Here is a 21,131-nt window from a genome sequence, read left to right on the forward strand (position 1 = left end):
TAACGGTATGTTCATAAATGAATTGTGGTTATCCAATTTATCCAAATTACATATGAGACTGATGCCACTACATAGGAGACTGATGCCACTTGCACACATGCATTGTTAATACCCAGTGTCTATGGGGTTCTCACAGATTTGGGGTCAAAGGTATAAAACGAAAAACCTTTTTTCTTTTTTTTTTATTTGCTAAGAAAAACATGGGCCAGTAACGGTATGTTCATAAATGAATTGTGGTTATCCAATGTATATGTGGTATTTTTTTAAATTGGGGTCAAATGTCATTAAGGGGTCACTTCCGGAATAAAATGAAATACCTTTAAAATGATTCTTCTCCCACAAATTACATAGGAGACTGATGCCACTTGCACACATGCATTGTTAATACCCAATGTCTATGGGGTTTTCACAGATTTGGGGTCAAAGGTCATTAAGGGGTCCTTTCCGGTATAAAACGAAAAACCTTCAAAATGTTTTATTTTGAAGGTTTGCTAAGAAAAACATGGGCCAGTAACGGTATGTTCATAAATGAATTATGGTTATCCAATGTATATGTGGCGGTTTTTAAATTGGCGTCAAAGGTCATTAAGGGGTCACTTCCGGAATAAAACGAAATACCTTTAAAATGCTTCTTCTCCCACAAATTACATAGGAGACTGATACCACTTGCACACATGCATTGCTAATACCCAATGTCTATGGGGTTTTCACAGATTTGGGGTCAAAGGTCATTAAGGGGTCCTTTCCGGTATAAAACGAAAAACCTTCAAAATGTTTTATTTTGAAGGTTTGCTAAGAAAAACATGGGCCAGTAACGGTATGTTCATAAATGAATTATGGTTATCCAATGTATATGTGGCGGTTTTTAAATTGGCGTCAAAGGTCATTAAGGGGTCACTTCCGGTATAAAACTAAATACCTTCAAAAAAATTTATTAATCAAGAAAAACATAGCATTGTAACGGTATGTTTATACATGAATTGTTGTTACCCAGTGTATGCGTGGTAATATTTTATTTGGGGTCAAATGTTATTAAGGGGTCACTACCGGTCTAAAACGAAATTCCTGCAAACTTGCCTCTTCGGGCACAAATAACATATACCAGAGTGATGCCACGTGCACATATGCATTGACATTCGCCAATGTCAATGGGGTGTTCAGAGATTTTAGGGGTCAAAGGTCATTAAGGGTCACACAACGGCTGTGTTCGTGGTCTTAGACCACAGTTATGTACATGTCTAGTTTCTATTGTGTATGTTTTTTTAATGATGGAAATAAAATAACTATGAACTAACTAACTATGACAAAATACGATTTGAAATGTGTACGGCTTTTTTATTTTCTTGCACTTTAGTAATATTTACAGTAATGTAATGACTCATATTGACAAAGAGTAAACACAGGTTAGTCCACAGTATTTGCAGTCATAGACTGGTCCTATTTTGGAAATAATTATGTGCTTATTTAAGCATCAAACGGCAAGTTCGCGTAAAAGATGGAAACCAAATTATTTTGGTTAATTCGGGTATGCTGAATTCAAAACCTTTGTCTGCCAAGCTATATTGGAACTCCGTGACCCTAAAAAAATCCACCAATCCCCCTTCATATAGGGTCAAAAATTAAAAATGCTCCAAATTCACTAAAACACTTGTCAAATTATTCGTCTGGGTCTAAGGATCACACAAATGTAACATATTTGCGCTTAGGACACATAGTTACCAAGTTATGAGCCTGAAAAGGTCGAAGGTCAATTTGTATGTTATACAGGGGTGAAAATTAAAGTTGCTCCGATTTTCGTAAAATGGATGCAAACTGTTCCTCAAGTTCAAGGGATCTGCGATGTCAAGTTCAGAAGGTAGATGAAAAGTGAATACAAATTTCATTGAATCCTACATATCTTTGACTCTTTCCTGTGTAACATGCTAACTAGATATAACAGATTGTGCAAACTATTCTTTTTCTGAAACCTCTTAGCTAGGCGAATAATTTGCCTCAACTTTTACACAAATTTGAGCAACTTTGAATTTTGACCCATGCACAACAAACAAACGACCTGTGACATTTTATAATTTATTCTTTACGATAGGTCGTACACGCATAAACATTACATTTCTGGGATCCGTGGGGCCAGACGCATAATTTGTCATGTTTGAAAGTGTTATTGAAATAAAATTAATTTTTGTCCCCTATGCGATCCTTTGGGATCATTTGGGGGACTTTTTGATATCATGGTCTCAGCATACCCAAATTAACAAAAATAAGATAGTTGCCAAACTTTACGCAAAATTGCCGCTAGGAATGCCACTTTTCTAAAATAGAACCAGTCTATCTACTGAATATGTATTTGTAGAAGCCAAACCGTCACGCTAAATACGAAGGCAACGGGTAATGCTGTGTTCACACATGCCCGTTTAGTGAAATGATATGCTTGTCGGCCCATCCTTTGTTCACTGATATGTTTTGATGAATATGTTGACAGTTTTATAATCCTTGAAATCATATCACTCTTTTGTATATAAGCATATAAGTAGTACCAATTAATAGAAAAGCATATCATTTTCGTTTCTAGTGTAAACTGGTTTCTTTGAGAAGCGATGAGATGACAGTCCCCTTAAAGGTGTCGGGTACAATACCGGATTATAGCGAAGTGTTCACAATTTTGGTTATTAAGAGAAGAGTGTCAAGCAATGATTTCACTATCGTTGAAGACAGATGATCAAGAACACGTGGTGGGCTTAGTGATGCGGTATGGTTTCACGAAGGTCATCCTCGCTGAAAATATCAAACAAACCCCACGATTGAGAAGTGGTGGTTGTGGTTGGCATGGAAGAGTCACCATTATGACATGTGTGATTGTCCCTGATGGTTTGAATATTTGTAAAAAAATGTATGTTGCGAATCCATGCCAAGTCTTCAGCAGAGTCATAGTCAGGCAGTTTTGATGGTGTCTCCTGTTGAAGAATGTCATTTATAGTGCGAAACATTGACTTCAAAATAATCATTTCCGCAGTCGATGCTTTTATTGTTGAGGAAAGTATTAGAGTTCAGTATTGTAATTGTTTCCTGCTGTCTTGAGCTTACTAAAGTCACTCTGAGAACGACTTGAAATCCGCATTCTTAAATAATTAGTTAATTAAAAAGTCAATTACTTCTTCTTGATTACTCTGAATAAATTCTTACATTACTTATTCCACATTCGTTCTGCTCTATTTCGACGTACTGCAAATCCTTCACCTTTACTATTCGAGGCTCGGTATTTCCTACTGATACTCATTATTTTAAGTCTTCAATGATACTACGTTATTTTTTGACGATTTTGTATGGTTCAATTTTATAACATTACGTAACATCAAAATGAATATGCCGAGGGTAGGGTTGTGTGGGGACACTGCCCTTGGCGGAGGGTACAGGTATATGACCCCGTTATGACACCTTGTTTAGGAAATTTACGACGTCCAAATTACCAAACGCCTTTTCCGATTTTACTCGTTTTGGTATGTAAGGATAGAGGAGACCCATTATAGTTTATAGGAGGTTCGGTTCGGAAAATCATAGGGGCGTTGCATCATCTCTTGTTTAGATGTGTTACAAAATATGCTTTGGTTAGACGAGGGATAACTTTGTTATTGATTCAAAAGAATTCTTCCAAACGATATACTATTAGGGATGACCATGAAAATTTGAAGATTCTCCTGTTTTGTAGAATCATACTTTATATTACAAAGCTCATTAAATGGAGCATTTCAGTCTTTAAATGACCTCAATAGGATAAATGGTGTTGAAGTTATGGCCAATTTTATATGCGTGTTTTGAATAGACAGTTTGGACAGATTATGGACGCCAAGTAAAAATTGCAAAAAATTGAATAATTTCCAGTTTCAAATTCATTATTTTCAAAAAACACCTTTTCAATACCCATTGAAAATGGATTACATGATTTATACAAATACTTACAAGAAGAAATCGTTTATAAATACGGGTTTTCATAAATGTATTCGGGGATTTGGTCTTGTGAAATAGCCTTTTTGTTCTATATTTTCTTGTACAAACCCAAGATGGCAGTCATGGAAGAAAAATTATGAACAAATTTTACCCAAAAATGTATCACCAAATTTTGAAAACTTGTTATTTAAGTCACAAAACATGTAATAAAGTTGATCTGATCCAAAAACTATCAAAGTCCAAAAAAGTCCAAATTCGGGAACCTTGCATCCATGTGCTCATTTTCTCATGGAGTGTTAGGCATATGAACTATGTGACTGTTAATGACCGCTAGCTGAAGTGAAAACTACAGTATATCTGCATTAAAATTTGATTTTACTGCAAACTTTCTCTAAATTCCAAGTTATATTGGATGAGTCAAGTTTTGTATATCATAATAACAATATTGCACCAATTTCATGTGCAATTTTAAGATATTACCATGGTCATTGCAGAGTGAGTGCATTGTGCATATAGGCCTACGGTACTGCATAATTCTGAATCCGATTAAAGAGGGTCTAAACTTCATCATCCAATATGCACCCCTAAATTGTAATGTTATGAAATTGCACATGGAATTAGATAAATATATGTAGTATAGTATACAAAAAGTTTACTCACCTAATTTGGAATTTGGAGAAAATTTACATTAAAATCACTCTTTTATACAAATAACCTGTAGATTTAACTTTAGCTTGATGTGGAGAGAAACCTATGGGTATCTCAAATTATAAACTTGGCTACAGTAGATGTGAACTTCCTGTAAGGTGATTTGCCAAGTTATAGATTTATTGATTGATATTTAGGGGTACATATTTGGACTTCATTAAAACATGTTTTTGACAAAATTACATACAGGCTAATATGAGGTATTACTGATGCACTGTGTGTCAAGTCAAATCCATTGGTCAGTGTAGGGAGAACTTGAGATTGAGATTACTATATTCTACCCCAAAATTTAAGGAGATTAACTGTTACTTAATCCAACGTCATGGGATATCCGATGTTCAATGGCCGCGCTTCTGGCATCTATTTTTCTTTTCTTTTTTTCTGCAACCAACTGATCAGCAAGATGTTGGGATAAAGCAACCATTGTCAGCGTCGGGTTCCAAGAGCCAGATCGTGGCCAGAGAGATGCTCCGGTCACGTAGACGTTTGTAGTACCTCGCAAGCAATAGTTTGTGTCAACTGGGTCTGATAGTTCCTCGCCGATGTGTAAAGTCGAACTTTCATGAACCAACATATCTACCCTTCGTTCCTCCTCTGATGGGCGTTGTTTTTTCCATTCTCCCTTATCTGGGCTCCCATGCCAATAGTCTACTGCTTGGGGACCTTCGGGGCTTAAAACCTCTTCCAAAATTCCAAATGTTGCGTCATCCATGGCATTCCATGTCTTCTTGTCTTTTTCGTTAACTGTAACTTGAAGTTTTGAGTTAGTCGTCAAGTCTGTGTCATCCGTGTTTTGTTTGAACCAGCTATCAGGGTTGGTCACGTCCAGCTCTCCAAGCACGGCACAGACAAACACCACTTTACCGACGCTGGATTTTAACTGCTCTTTAGAAGCTGTAGCTACTACATCTGGCATGTACCGGAGAGCTTTCTTAACATTCTCGTCTGGGGACTTATCTGATATGACTGTTAACTGGATGTGGTATTGCTGCGTGTAACCTTCTTTTCCTTTTCCAGCGATGTAGAAGGCCCCAAGCTCCAAATCGTGAAGTTCATCTGAATCGATGAAGTCTGCCCGAGGTATTCGGGCAATGATCGAACTGATGAAGTGTGCCCCAAAACGCTCCCCTGCGGCTACATCTGGAAAGGAATTTCTAACTAGAGTTGTAGGGGGAAGGGTACCCATCGCCAGGATTAGCTTTGCATTTCCAAGAGCTAACATCCCCCGGGATGTTTGCAGAGCAGTAGCAGTTCCATTCTGTTGATGAATCTTTTCAACAATGCAGTTGGTAACAATGTCCAAGTCCTGATCATTTTCCGGGTCATTTTTTTAGATTCTTCTGCTTTGATGCAAACTGCAGTAATTCTGAAGGAACAGAAAACTTCGCGAAATCGATGCCTTTATATCGCCCGTCAACGGCTAGGGGCGCTGATTCAATTCGATAGACTCCTCCGATCGTCCTGCCTCTGTTTTCAAGTTTTTGTAGGAGGGTCTTTTGCAGTTTTCCGTAAACACCTTGATGATCTGGTATGCTGTCTGTTTTCTGTACTTTTAGAAGCTTTTCCGCAGATTTGAAGTACTTCTGATCATCTCTGTTAAGCACTTCTATAGTTGGCTCAGGCCATTCGTGCATTTCTTCAGGGGTTGGTATGGGACACCAGGCACTCCACATCACCGATCGCCCACCAAAATAAGGTATCATTCCATGTTGATAGCGCACAACACCAGCAGCTCCATTAGCTGTCTCGGCAGACATAGTCCAGGGAAATGTCTCCAAATGTCCAGCAACCGTTTGGTCGAAGGGTTTCCCAAGGTTTTGAAAATGTGAAGGGAGGAAATAAGGACCTCTTTCTATGATTAATATTCGGCAGCTACGATCAGTCTTAAGAGCTCGCTTCGCTACGGCTAGGGCACAGAATCCAGACCCGACGATCACAAAGTCATATAATGATTCTTTTTTGGCCACCTCCCACTTGGTTTCTGTCAAAAAGAACAACCTATCCATAACCGTATCGCCATCTGGTGTCTGTAGACCCGGTGTGGGAAAACCACCATATTGTTTTGGACGATCCATTTCAATGATGTCTTGCGTCGTGCACTGGTATCGAGATCTAAAAACAATAAAACCGTGTTATTTCATTTTGATATCATAACAGCATATCAACATAAACATGCATATCGTCATGTGAATGCAATACATGTAAATCGTAAATGGCATTTTTTTGGCATAATTGAGTTTTCTATAGCAATAAAAAGTACTATTAAAACATACATTTTAAGCTTTACCCCAGGTCTGTCAAATTTTATGGTAGTAATAGAATTATATAAAACAAAGAACAACAACATAAATTTCAACATAAAAGCATAAAATGACTTCTCCTGAAAAATTATAAAAATACAGATACGACTTTCTTGTATTCACATGACGATAAGACATAATCGTTAAAAAGCGATTGATTAATAAAATCTCTCAGCACTATAATACAATGTAATCTACCAAAAAACGTTACCAAACGTAAAGGTGGTGCAAAAGATGAAAAAATCTTTTCTCCTGGTCTTTTCATCTTTTTTCAAACTTTGTCCCATTAGGAACATATGCTAAGGAACCGGGGAAATTGCGGGGGATCAGCCCCCTCAATAATTTTGGAGTTGGGACTCAGCCCACCCCCCCCCCCTCCCGCCCATAAAACCAGATGAAGTAAAAAAGTTACTTGATACCGTGAACATGGGTCTTTTCGAAGTATTTTTCGCATCATTTCCTGACCCGGGGATGGGTCATCAAAATGTTTTATTTGGTCAGCACCCCCCCACGGCCCCGCACTTCGTAGATCGCCTTGATAAGAGTTCGAAGCCCTGTCGTCAACAGAGGGCAGTAAACTCGAGGTAAAGAATATCCCATATCTCGCTAATGAGCTGGGCAGTAATCGTAGAAAAAGCTCGTTTCTGGCGAAAATTGACAAGTAACTTGCACACATTTCTAGATACAGTTACTATAAGGTCGTGCGATGTATTCAAACCATTTGTTAACCATTTCTTTTTTAGGGAGCAATAATTATTTATCATGAATATTATTGTCATGTTGATGACATTATAGTTCTCGCATTTTGTTTATTTTTAAATTTTTAAACATTTAACGCTCAAAAGTCACACAAAATCAATCACATATATTTTTCTTTATTTCACTAGAGTGTCTTTGCCAAGATTCTAGCATCAGACCATGCGCTTTCTCAAGACACAGCCTATTTTAACATTATTCCCTATAGAAAAACAATATGACAAAACATACAACAGTTCTTAACATTCTCCATGAACTTAACCATCTATGTTTGGATTGTGATATAATTAACGTGTATAATGAGATTTTCTCTTTCTGGACCTGACTTGTAAAATATTATTTTTCATCACAATTTCTCATCAAATTCATACATTTCTGGGTCAAAAGTCAGGTAAAACACTTTGTGGTTTTGAAATTTGGTTCATACTGCAGTTACTGTCCGTTTTCCTATACACAATACACAGTGCTCTCACCATTGACGCGTGACCTCTACAAATAGCGTACGTTAGAAGTATATTGCATTTGCCTAGTTAACATCACTGTGTGAAAAATAACCGGCCAATATTTAAACTATTCTCCAAACTTCTAGCAAATATATTTCTCTAACATGACCTAAAATTACAGCTAGGTTAGATGTTCAGAAGGGGTCGCACTTTCGTAGAATATGAGTGAGGGCAAAGCATAGCTAGCTCATAGCTAGCCAACTCCCCGTGTTAATTGAATGGAGATTTGACCGAAACTATTGAGCTATATTGGTAACGGACCGCTCCGTTCTGAAGGATGCCACAAAAAAACGGTACAAGCTACATTTAAACTATTCTATGAAATTCTAGCAAATATAGTTTTGTAACATGTCCTAAATTTTTAGCTAATTTAAGTGTTTGGAGAGGGTCGCACTTTTGTGTTTTAGGAAGGATATGTAAACGACAGATAACACCAAAAATATGAAGAAATTATTTCCAAACCGTGTTAAGTCAACAATCATTATGTTGCTCATTTTCAAGAATGCTGGTTAACAAAAAGCAGGCCATTGTCTCATTTCGTGAACAAAGCCCCACATACCAATGTTTCCTTCCGTTTCCTTTATAATCGGTTACCCAACTGAAGCTTTAATACCAGCTTTATTGCGATATCGCACGTGTAAAACAGACACATGTCATGCATGTGCACAACCAGAGAAGATCCGATTTAATCAGTTGAGCTGTTTCAATGAGTGTTATCTTGGTTTAATAGCTTTTAATGGGGTTTAAGTCCTGCAAAGGTCGAGATGAATTCTACTGTAGACATGACTGCATCATGTTAGAAATAACGCTAATAAAATCATTTCGGTTGACCAAGCAGTTGCTTTTTATGATTTTCAAGGCAATATGCATAAATGATGAATCTGCATGTACATAATTTTTCACTTCAGTAAGCTCGTCTTTTGACCAACGTTCATTATTGATCACGGGTTATATTGTATGCGATTGACATCAAAGAACCACATGTGTATGAACTTGTGCATTGAATTGAATTACACAATGGTTATTCAGGTTATTGATCGCTAGATGGAAGCGAACATGATACATATTACCAGGGCTACGACACTCAGCTCATTTGCATGGCAAAATTACCCGTCTCCTCCGCAGCCAATTTGGTTTCGCTCCATCGAAATCAAGCTGGCCACGGAGGAGACTACCCTCATTGTGTTTGTTCATTTGTGTATGGAGAGCATTGTACTAGAAATACCTTTTCTGTGAAATCGCTATAGAGCCAACCGGGAACACGTATTCGTTTTGAAAATATAGCATTAAAATTAGTATCACCCTAGTGGCCCCCGTGCAGTGGAAAACCTTAATTCTTTCATTAAAAAGAAATGAAAATTAAAAACAACACGGATCTACCTGTGCACCTATAAAATGGGCACAGCAATTTGTCTCAAATATGAGTGAATTTTAAGAAACATACGGGATATGATGAACATTGACCTGACGCCATGATAGCAGGATCTATTAGTCGTTTACCAATATTTGTAATAATATAAAATGAGTAATATTTAGCAACGTAAATGTGCAGTTCATATGCACAAACGAATGCTGATCTTTATGATATTCAGGTTTTTGTACATCACATATAACATGTCACATAGGAGGTCATACGTGTTGACCTTCATCTATTGTATTTGTTCAACAGTGTATGGAGAGGATTAACGCCATTAAACCTCTATCAGTATTAGGGCGTAGTTCAGTGAACTCATCGGATTGCTATTCTAAGGGTCTTTTTATCTTTTCAGTTTCCGTAAGTCTTTTGTTCAGATACGAAAACGCAAGGGATTCAGTAAGTTACTGTAATCTGGCTTCATTGTTAACTCTGAAGTACCAATCAGCTTATTTCAATAGAGGTGATTGCTTATGTCAATAAAACCGGGACGTTAACACCAGTGTTTTTAATGGTCTAGCGCCCTCTCGTCTTTACATTGGTAAATTGATCCACATTTATTTGACAAAATGCATGCCAATCCCCGGGGCCAATCCGAATGACAAAGTCCACTTTTTTCTGTAAAAACGTTGCAAATAAGCCCTAAAATCACAAAAGGTCCGCTTATGAGCCTGTCGAACCCCAGAGCACTTGTGCATGGCCACAGTGTCACCCTTCCATCAATGTCTATTTCTACTCCCTATTTTGCTTCCTCCTCCCCCCCCCTCCCCCATGATCAGTCTCCCCACTCCCTCCCGGTCCATACTCTCTCCTCTCGAGTTCTTCTTTTTGTAGTCTTTCTGTCTCTCCCTCTCCTCTCTTTCTTCCTCATCCCTCCCATTCTCACTTGTTCAGTCTCAAGTATTTCCCTCCCTCCCTCCCTCCCTCCATCCCTTGTGAAATTTATCAGTATGATCCATGACTGAAAATAAGCTCTGCAAAAATAAACATTTAAAATAAACCCGAGCCTTGCATATAGACCCAACCAATTATCAGATTAGCTTGCAATTGGTACGAATGAATAGAATACATTATCTTTGCTCCAATGCAAATCTTTTGTATTGCATTTCAATATAAAACATGATTCCCAAATCACCACTTGTACGCGCCTCATTGGGAGGTATTTGACTATTTTAGACGCTCGTTTCATCGCCAATATGAAAGACTTTTGCTTATAACCTGGCAAATGGTTAGTATATATTTCAATGCAAGACTTTTTTTACGAACCACTTACGTCTAGGCGTAAGTGCATATACACCAAACACAAGTCAATTGTAGCCGTACAATTTACCGCGAATTTAGGACCGTAAAATTTAGACTCTTCTTTTGTCTAGATTAGCACCCAACCGCACATCTCAAGGTTTTATGTAAAAATCAATATAACTTACCAAAACGAAAACTGAAATTCACGAGCTTCAAATTTTCAGTAACTAACAAAAGGCTAGAATAAAAGATTGGTCACACCTGGGAGACTACCACTTCAAAATAACAATGACTTACAAAAACTATTACGGATACGGAAACAGAAACTGAAAAGATAAAACGACGGTAAGTACTTTGATAATACAGATAATATGCATTAATGGGTCGAGGCGATTGCATTGAAAAACCTACTGTCTGTTCAATTAGCTTAGATTCTTGTATTTTTAAGATATTTGAAAAAATAAAAAATTGTGGTCAAAGTCATCAAAGAAAAGTGTTAGCACAGCCTTAGACCCAATGTGATTTACACTTTTCAAATTCCAAAGTTCAATTTAAAACCCCATTTCTTTTCAATTTTGCCTCATTTTAGGCAATTACTTGGGTCCACCAAAAGGGTTCGCGACCTTTTAACAAATCGAGTGGCACGGTCCATTCTCAACTAAGGGCATAGACGAGTGGGCATAGACCCTATCGAATTTAGCAAATAAAATCTGTCCACCAATCTGTCCTGTCATTTCAATTGTTATACCGTTCCGGTTATTGGATAGGGTCTATAGGTGATGATGGTCCACTGGTTTTTGTTGCACGAAATTAGGTGAAGCATTATTTTTTCCTTATTATGGATTTCATCAGTACAATTTATGTAAATTGAGTTTTGTTTAATACCATCATTCTTTCCCAAGAATATCAACATTCGCTTGACATTTTCAGATAATTGTACAAGAATTGTTTTCGTAACCTAAGTCATTGTTTTAAATAATATTTTCTTGTACAAAAGTTCTTGTGTTTCCAAATGTCCTTCTCATAGTTTGTATTCAACAAACAAAATGAAATAATAAATTGAAAATAAATGTGTAGTTTAATAATAGGCCTTGGCCGACACCTTCTCAGACCCATCCACACAATAAATAAAGAAAGAAAGAAAGAAAGTGTAAATAAAATAAATAAATAAATAAATAAATAAATAAATAAATAAATAAATAAATAAATAAATACGCAAGGAATGTATTTATATAAGCATGATAAGCTGGGCCTATTCTGGAAACCTTATTTTCACATTATAATAACGTAATGTTTCAACAGTAGGGTTTCAACACGAATTTCTGGTAAATATGCCTATAGCTATTTTGCTGGACAATACTTCCTGATGCGGATGGTCGAATAAATACTATCTCAGCGCATCTAGTTATTATGACAATCGTCCCCGTTGCACTAAATGGATTGATTCAAAAAAGTTTATGGTACCCAACGTTCTATGGCTTGTTATAAAAAATATCGCGGGAAAAGACCAAAATTGAAAAGAAATGGGGGTTCAAATTGAACTTCGGAATTTGAAATGTATAAATCACATTGGGTCTAAGGCTGTGCTAACACTTTTCTTTGATGACTTTGGCCACAATTTATAATTTTTTCAAATATCTTAAAAATACAAGAATCTAAGCTAATTGAACAGACAGTAATAAATTATTCATAACAGTTACGTAATCAATCGATAGTGCGGACACTTTTCATTTGCAAACCACCAAAATTCGTGATCTTTTAGCGTTGGAAAAGAAAGCACGTGAATAGAGTGCCCTCTCAAGAATAGGTTTTCTGTGATATTACGTAGGATTCCATGCCTGTGCGGGGATTTGAACCCTAGCGACCAGAACTATAAACACTTTGAAGTGTGTGTTAGCACCTTGCAGGGCCGTGCCCCATGTTGAAAAGCCAATGAAGAAGCTAACTTTTATCTCTTGAGTGTTCATTTACAGATGCAATAATAGTTGATAAGACAGTAACAGTTAAAATGAAACTAGGAATGTTGAATAATCATCATGCACTTTATTTTGCTTTGTTTTTGCCTTTTTGTTTGTTTGTTTGTTTGTTTGATATCATACCGTTTCTGGTGTTACGACCATCCTAAATAACAACGACCATCCTAAATAACAATAACTTTCTTCTAACTAATTTTATTTGTTCTTCTCTTTCGCAAGCCAGTTTACCAGGACAGGTAAGCCAATTTAGTTGGCTTTGTCAGGGATCGATACGAAGGGATAAGCATCCTAGGTTACGTAACCAAACCGGAAGATGTAGCCTAGGTCTAGACAATAGGCGGATTAGCGGCCATTTGTCTTCTAGATGATTTTATTCGTGTCCTTTACTTTAGTACACAAATATATAACGAGCAGCCCTATTTAGGGATAGCACTGCTTGCCTCAACATGAGGAAGCCCCGATAAAAGGAGGGGTAAACAAAACTCATCTAATTGAATCTGGCCGGCTAGCCGCGGTTGGCGGATCCTCCACCTTGCGGTAGAAAACAACAAAAGAAAGAAAAAGAAAGAAGAAAGAAGTTGACCTTGGGATCATGGAATGTACGAACTCTTCCTGATAACTCCACTAATCGACCTGAACGTCAAACGGCACTGGTTGCTCTTGAGCTTGGGAGCTACAACATTGACATATGCTGTCTTCAGGAAACACGCTTCTCTGATCAGGGTCAAAGTTGTAAGAAAGGTTACACCTTCTACTGGTCTGGGAGAGATCCAAATGTTCGCAGAGAGGCAGCTGTTAACATTGCTAAGGACTTGGTCTCTCTTCCTCAAGCCATCTCTGATAGACTTATCAAGCTGAGACTGCTTCTAACCTGGAAACAAGAGCAAAATTCCAGGAAGCACTAACTGTAAAACTGGATGCACTGAGACTGCCAAAGGAAGCTACAATCAATGAACAATGGCAGTCTCTTATAGTAAGGCAACCCAATAGGATATGGGAGAACAGCTAAGCCCACCACTCCGTCGCAATGCTGATTGGTTTGATGAGGACAATGAACCAATCCAGGCTCTTCTTCATAAGAGGACAGTTGTAGAGCCATCAGGCACAACTGGAATGGAAAAGCCGCCAACCATGCAAGAAATTGAAGATGCTGTCAAGTCTATGAAGAATGGTAAAGCTCATGGAATGGACGGAATTCCCTCTGAGGTGTACAAGTTCGGCGGGCCTTGCATCATCCAAGCTTTTTCCAGCTGAACCGCCCCAAGAATCTTCACCCTGCCCCAGCTTCAGGAGAAATCAATAGAACAGCAAAGACCACTTTACATGGTCTTCATCGACTTCACCAAAGCATTCGACACCATCGATAGAGATTACTTTGGAAACTACTGGAGCATTATGGTTGTCCAGACATCTTTGTCAAGATCATTCGTGAATTTCATGATGGAATGCAGGCAACTGTTCTAGTTGATGGTGATACAACAGAGTCCTTCCCGGTTTGTCATGGTGTTAAGCAGGGATGTGTGTTGGCACCAACCTTGTTTGGTCTCTACTTGGCAGCTGTTTTGGAAATGTCATCTGACAACACTATCAGATGGTCAGCATGGAGTTTTCCTCCGTTCTAGGACAGATGGCAAACTCTTCAATCTAGCCCGTCTACGTGCCAAAACCCGATGTCAAGAAGTCTGTGTGCAAGAGCTTTTATATGCTGATGACACCGCCCTGGTAGCTCAATCCATTGAAGACCTGCAGACCATGTTGGACTGTTTTGTGACTGCATCAGTTGCATTTGGCCTTACAATCAACATCAGTAAAACTGAGGTCAAATACCAACCTGATCCAGGAACTCAGCACCAAGATCCTGATCTCAACATACATGGGGAACCTGTCAAATCGGACAATCCATGGACAATTCCGTTGATCTGGAGATCACAAGACGAACTAGACTTAGCTGTGGTCTAAGACCACGAACACAGCCGTGTTGTGACCCCTTAATCACCTTTGACCCCAAAATATATGAAAACCCGATAGACATTGGCTAATGTCAATGCACGTGTCCACGTGGCATTATTTTGCTATGCTTTTTGTGGCAGAAGGGGTATTTTGAAGGTATATCGTTTTATACCGGAAGTGACCCCTTACTGACCTTTGACCAGAAATGTGTGTACACCATATATACACTGTGTTATAACAATGCATGCGTGCAAGTGGCGTCACTGTCCTGCGTAATTTGTGGAAGAAGAAGCATTTTAAAGGTATTTCGTTTTATTCCGGAAGTGACCCTTATAATGACCTTTGACCCAAAATAAAATAATACTACATATAAACTGGGTAACCACAATTCATGTGTGAACATACCGTAACTGTCCTATGTTTTTCTTAGCAAATAAAAAAAAAATTTGAAGGTTTTTCGTTTTATACCGGAAGTGACCCCTTAATGACCTTTGACCCCAAATCTGTGTACACCCCATAGACACTGGGTAATAACAATGCATGTGTGCAAGTGGCGTCACTGTCTTACAGAATCTGTGGAAGAAGATGCATTTTAAAGGTATTTCGTTTTATACCGGAAGTGACCCCTTAATAAGTTTTGACCCCAAATAAAAAATACCACATATACATAGGGTGACTGCAGATCATATGTGAACATACCGTTACTGTCCCATGTTTTACTTAGCTAATAAAAAATTTTGAAGGTATTTCATTTTATACCGGAAGTGACCCCTTAATGATCTTTGACCCCAAATATGTGTACACCCCATAGACACTGGGTAATAACAATGCATGTGTGCAAGTGGCGTCACTGTCCTACAGAATCTGTGGAAGAAGATGCATTTTAAAGGTATTTCGTTTTATACCGGAAGTGACCCTTAATGAGATTTGACCCCAAATGAAAAAATACCACATATACATTGGGTGACTGCAGATCATGTGAACATACCGTTACTGTCCCATGTTTTACTTAGCTAATAAAAATTTTTGAAGGAATTTCGTTTTATACCGGAAGTGAGCCCTTAATGACCTTTGACCCCGAATCTGTGTACACCCCATGGACACTGGGTAATAACAATGCATGTGTGCAAGTGGCGTCTCTGTCCCACATAATTTGTGGAAGAAGATGCATTTTAAAAGTATTTCTTTTTATACCGGAAGTGACCCCTTGATGAGCTTTGACCCCAAATAAAAAAATACCACATATACATTGGGTGACTGCTGATCATATGTGAACAAACCGTTACTTGCTATGTTTTACTTAGCTAATAAATTTTTTGAAGGTTTTTCGTTTTATACCGGAAGTGACCGCTTAATGATATCGACCTTTGACCCCAAATCTGTGTACACCACATAGACATTGGGTAATAACAATGCATGCGTGCAAGTGGGGTCGCTGTCCTACGTAAGTTGTGGGAGAAGATGCATTTTAGTTGAAATCACGTTTTTGACCCTGTGACCCCTGTGTGACATTTGACCCCGCGAGTTTCATGTGACATGTAGGGGCATGGTCAATGATCATTGTGACTAAGTTAAGTCAAAATCGATGTAAGCATGTGAGTGCTAGAGCAAATGTAATGGTTGACAGAAGAAGAAGAAGAAGAAGAACCTGTAAGAAAAAAGACACAGCCGTAATTCAGAGTGCCACCAGTGCCTTTGGATCTCTGGAAAAAAGAGTTTGGTCTCAGCGTGGTATAAGACTTGCGACCAAATGTAAACTGTATCGCGTGTTTGTCCTACCCTGTCTCCTGTATTCTACTGAGACCTACACACTCTATCAAGAAGTTAACTTCCATTCAACTTCGCCACCTTAGATGTATCATGGGAATAACATGGCAGGACCGAGTCCCTAATGAAGAGGTGCTTCAGAGAGCCAAAATGGAAAGCGTAGAAGCCATCCTAGTAAAAAGCCAACTGCGCTGGGCCGGCCATGTCGTGAGGATGCCTGATGAAAGACTACCGAAAGCTGTGATGTATGCTGAACTCACAGAAGGAAAGAGAAAACGTGGTGGACAGAAACTTCGGTATAGAGATGTTGTGAAGCGTCATCTGAAGACAGCTGATATGGATGTTGATACATGGGAGACGAAAGCTAGTGACCGGGTCAATTGGAGGAAGAAGGTCCACGATGCTGGAAAAACAGTGGAGCGGAAGCGAAAGGATAAGTACCTTGAAGGATGGAGAAAGAATCACCCATCAACTTCGACAACTGTGCCTTCATCGAACTCGATGGGCAGCCGATGATGATGATGATGAAATAACAATGGGACAAAGTTTGGAAAGGGGTCAGACAGGGAGAATAGAATTTTTCAACTTTGACACCCTTTTACGTTTTGGTTACGTTTTTTGGTACATATTGATGCTTTTGGTGAAACAACATGGTTACATTAATTATTGCAAATAATACTGTTGAAGCCAACATTTTTATATAGACCTACACACTCTATCATCAAAGGTGATCCGATGGCGAACGGAATTTTAAGTGTTCAACATGGATGACTCCTATTGTTTTGGACCTAGGCCTATCCAGATGCAGGAATCGAATGGAAGACCGTTGTATTACGAAGCGATATTTGTTTTCGTCAAACCAACCAATTTAATTCTACATTATGATGACTGTTTTATAACAGACGGTGATGTTTTGTTGATATCATTATTGAAAAGAAATATGCAATTTCCAAATAAACTATTTTTGTTTATAATTTGAAGTTCCTCATTATTTGTTACTTTTCCAATGACACGAAAAATTATCATCATAGTTAGTAGGCAATAATAAGCACATTGTTTTGGATATTTAATGTTTACTTAGTTTTGTTCTAAAAACGATGGTGAAGGCTTCAAAAATGTTGGAAAAAATAGAAATGAAGAGAAGAAAGCAGTTTGTTTGTTTGTTTGCTTGATTAGCGATGCCAGTTAAAGTGACATGATGATGTTGTATTTGGGTTGACATGAATAATATTCATTGAATATTATACTAAAGGTATAGTGTATACGGGTTTGCAGTGCACTGACACATCGATATATTGACGTTATTATAAATGGAAAAATGTAACTAGACTTAGCTGTGGTCTAAGACCACGAACACAGCCGTGTTGTAACCCCTTAATGACCTTTGACCCCAAAATATATGAAAACGCCCATAGACATTGGCTAATGTCAACGTGTGCACGTGGCATCACTTTGCCATGTTACTTGTGGCAGAAGGGCAATTTGAAGGTTTTTCGTCTCAGACCGGAAGTGACCCCTTAATGACATTTGACCCCAAATAAAAATACCACATATGAATTGGGTAACCACAATTCATGTGTGAACATACCGTTACTGTCCTATGTTTTTCTTAGCAAATAAAATTTTTGAAGGTTTTCGTTTTATACCGAAAGTGACCCCTTAATGACCTTTGACCCCAAATCTGTGTACACCCCATAGACACTGGGTAATAACAATGCATGTGTACAAGTGGCGTCACTGTCCTACAGAATCTGTGGAAGAAGATGCATTTTAAAGGTATTTCGTTTTATACCGGAAGTGACCCCTTAATGAGATTTGACCCCAAATAAAAAATACCACATATACATTTGGTGACTGCAGATCATGTGTGAACATACCGTTACTGTTCCATGTTTTACTTAGATAATAACATTTTTTTGTTGACCCCTTAATGACCTTTGACCCCAAATATGTGTACACCCCATAGACACTTGGTAATAACAATGCATGTGTACAAGTGGCGTCTCTGTCCCCCATAATTTGTGGAAGAAGATGCATTTTAAAGGTATTTCTTTTTATACCGGAAGTGACCCCTTAATGAGCTTTGACCTCAAATAAAAAAAAAAAATACCACATATACATTGGGTGACTGCGGATCATATGTGAACATACCATTACTGTGCTATGTTTTACTTAGCTAATACAATTTTTTGAAGGTTTTTCGTTTTATACCGGAAGTGACCCCTTAATGACCGTTGACCCTAAATCTGTGTACACCACATAGACACTGGGTAATAACAATGCATGTGTGCAAGTGGGGTTGCTGTCCTACGTAAGTTGTGGGAGAAGATGCATTTTTAGTTGAAATCACGTTTTTGACCCCTATGACCCCTGCGTGACCTTTGACTCCACGAGTTTCATGTGACATGTAGGGGCATGGTCAATGATCATTGTGACCAAGTTAGGTCAAAATCGATGTAAGCATGTGAGTGCTAGAGTAAATGTAATGGTTGACAGAAAGAAGAAGAAAGAACCTGTAAGAAAAAAGACACAGCCGTGACTAACGTCACGGCTGTGTAAAGAAGCATACATGCGTAATGGGCTATTATATTTACAATTCACACCACAGTGGGAGATTCCCGGGGACGATTTAGAAATATCTTCCACAGAGGGAGAATAAGTTTCAAACACAGCACCTCGTGGACGTTCCTTTGAAAGTTATAGACCCTCTGTAGAAGAACTTACTTGAATGGTTTACAGAGGGTGTCTAAATTCAAACTTGAAAATAAAATAATATGTGGTTCTGCCTTTCAAATTCATACGCCCTCTGTTAAAGATAAATGTTCAAAATTCTCCACCGGGTAGTATGGACCTGAAAATAGAACAGCCCAATCGTGCGAGTGACCGGCACATCGATATATCGAGGTGTTATGTGAAGTTTAGGATTTTGAACAGCTCAAAGAGTAATGGAACGGAAGATGTTTCACATTACCTTAAAGGGCATATCTCTTGCAAAAAAAAAGTTTAATTCCATTCGAAGAGAATAATTAGTACATTAAAATTTTATATGCGTATTTCTCCTGAAAAAAGAGAAACTAGACTTAGCTGTGGTCTAAGACCACGAACACAGCCGTGTTGTGACCCCTTAATGACATGACCCCAAAATATATGAAAACCCCATAGACATTGGCTTTTGTCAATGTATGTGTGCACGTGGCATCACTTTGCCATGTTATTTGTGGCAGAAGGGGCATTTTGAAGGTTTTTTGTCTCAGACCGGAAGTGATTCCTTAATGACCTTTTACCCCAAATAAAAGATACCACATATACACTGAGTAACATCAATTCATGTGTGAATGTACCGTCTCTTTGCTATATTTTTCTTGGCTGATAAAGTTTTTTGAAGTTATTTTGTTTTATACCGGAAGTGACACCTTAATGACCTTTGACCGCAAATCTGTGTACACCCCATAGACACTGGGTAATAACAATGAATGTGTGTAAGTGGCATCACTGTCCTACGTAATTTGTGGGAGAAGATGCATTTTTAAGGTATTTCGTTTTATACCGGAAATGAACCCTTAATGACCTTTGACCCCAAATAAAAAAATACCATATATACATTGGGTAAACACAATTCATGTGTGAACATACCATCACTCTCCTATGTTTTTCTTAGCTAAAAAAAACTTTTTGAAGATATTTTGATTTATACCGGAAGTGACCCCTTAATGACCTTTGACCCCAAATCTGTGTACACCCCATAGACACTGGGTAATAACAATGCATGTGTGCAAGTGGCGTCACTGTCCTACATAATCTGTGGAAGAAGATGCATTTTAAAGGTACTTCTTTTCATACCGGAAGTGACCCCTTAATGAGCTTTGACCCCAAATAAAAAAATACCACATATACATTGGGTGACTGCAGATCATATGTGAACATACCGTTACTGTGCTATGTTTTACTCAGCAAATAAATTTTTTTGAAAGTTTTTCGTTTTATACCGGAAGTGACCCCTTAATGACCTTTGAACCAAAATCTGTGTACACCACTGGGTAATAACAATGCATGTGTGCTAGTGGCGTCGCTGTCCTACGTAAGTTGTGGGAGAAGATGCATTTTTAGTTGAAATCACGTTTTTGACCCCTATGACCCCTACGTGACCTTTGACCCCACAAGTTTCATGTGACATGTAGGGGCACGGTCAATGATCATTATGACCAAGTTAGGTCAAAATCGATGTAAGCGTGTGAGTGCTAGAGCAAATGTAATGGTTGACAGAAGAAGAAAGAACTAGACTTAGCTGTGGTCTAAGACCACGAACACAGCCGTGTTGTGACCTTTTAATGACCTTTGACTCCAAAATATATGAAAACCCCATAGACATTGGCTAATGTCAATGTATGTGTGCATGTGGCATCACTTTGCCATGTTATTTGTGGCAGAAGGGGCATTTTGAAGGTTTTTCGTCTCAGACCGGAAGTGACCCCTAAATGACATTTGACCCCAAATAAAAAATTCCACATATGAATTGGGTAACCACAATTCATGTGTGTACATACCGTTACTGTCCTATGTTTTCTTAGCAAAT

General features: G+C 38.3%; 3 protein-coding genes across 5 annotated transcripts in view; 1 reads left to right on the forward strand and 2 right to left on the reverse strand.

The window, feature by feature from the left end:
• LOC140144880 (multiple inositol polyphosphate phosphatase 1-like) overlaps positions 1–21,131 on the reverse strand; it is a 91,089-nt gene that overhangs the window by 61,002 nt on the left and 8,956 nt on the right. The window contains exon 2 of one of the 3 annotated variants that reach the window (XM_072166685.1): positions 1,315–6,762. The exons of the other annotated variants lie outside the window; for them this stretch is intronic. Coding sequence (XP_072022786.1) covers positions 4,949–5,872 — 924 coding nt within the window. The 5' untranslated portion in view covers positions 5,873–6,762 and the 3' untranslated portion in view covers positions 1,315–4,948. Of the gene's footprint in view, positions 1–1,314; positions 6,763–21,131 lie in introns of those variants that run through there. 3 annotated transcript variants of the gene reach the window in all.
• On the reverse strand, positions 5,973–6,725 carry LOC140144884 (uncharacterized). Its single transcript, XM_072166688.1, has one exon. It carries the CDS (start codon positions 6,723–6,725, stop codon positions 5,973–5,975), a length of 753 nt encoding a protein of 250 aa, XP_072022789.1.
• Positions 16,652–17,074, forward strand: LOC140144885 (uncharacterized). Its single transcript, XM_072166689.1, has one exon. The coding sequence runs from the start codon at positions 16,652–16,654 to the stop codon at positions 17,072–17,074; it is 423 nt and encodes a 140-aa protein (XP_072022790.1).

Source organism: Amphiura filiformis, unplaced genomic scaffold, assembly GCF_039555335.1.
Source record: "Amphiura filiformis unplaced genomic scaffold, Afil_fr2py scaffold_92, whole genome shotgun sequence".
Classification (NCBI taxonomy): domain Eukaryota; kingdom Metazoa; phylum Echinodermata; class Ophiuroidea; order Amphilepidida; family Amphiuridae; genus Amphiura; species Amphiura filiformis.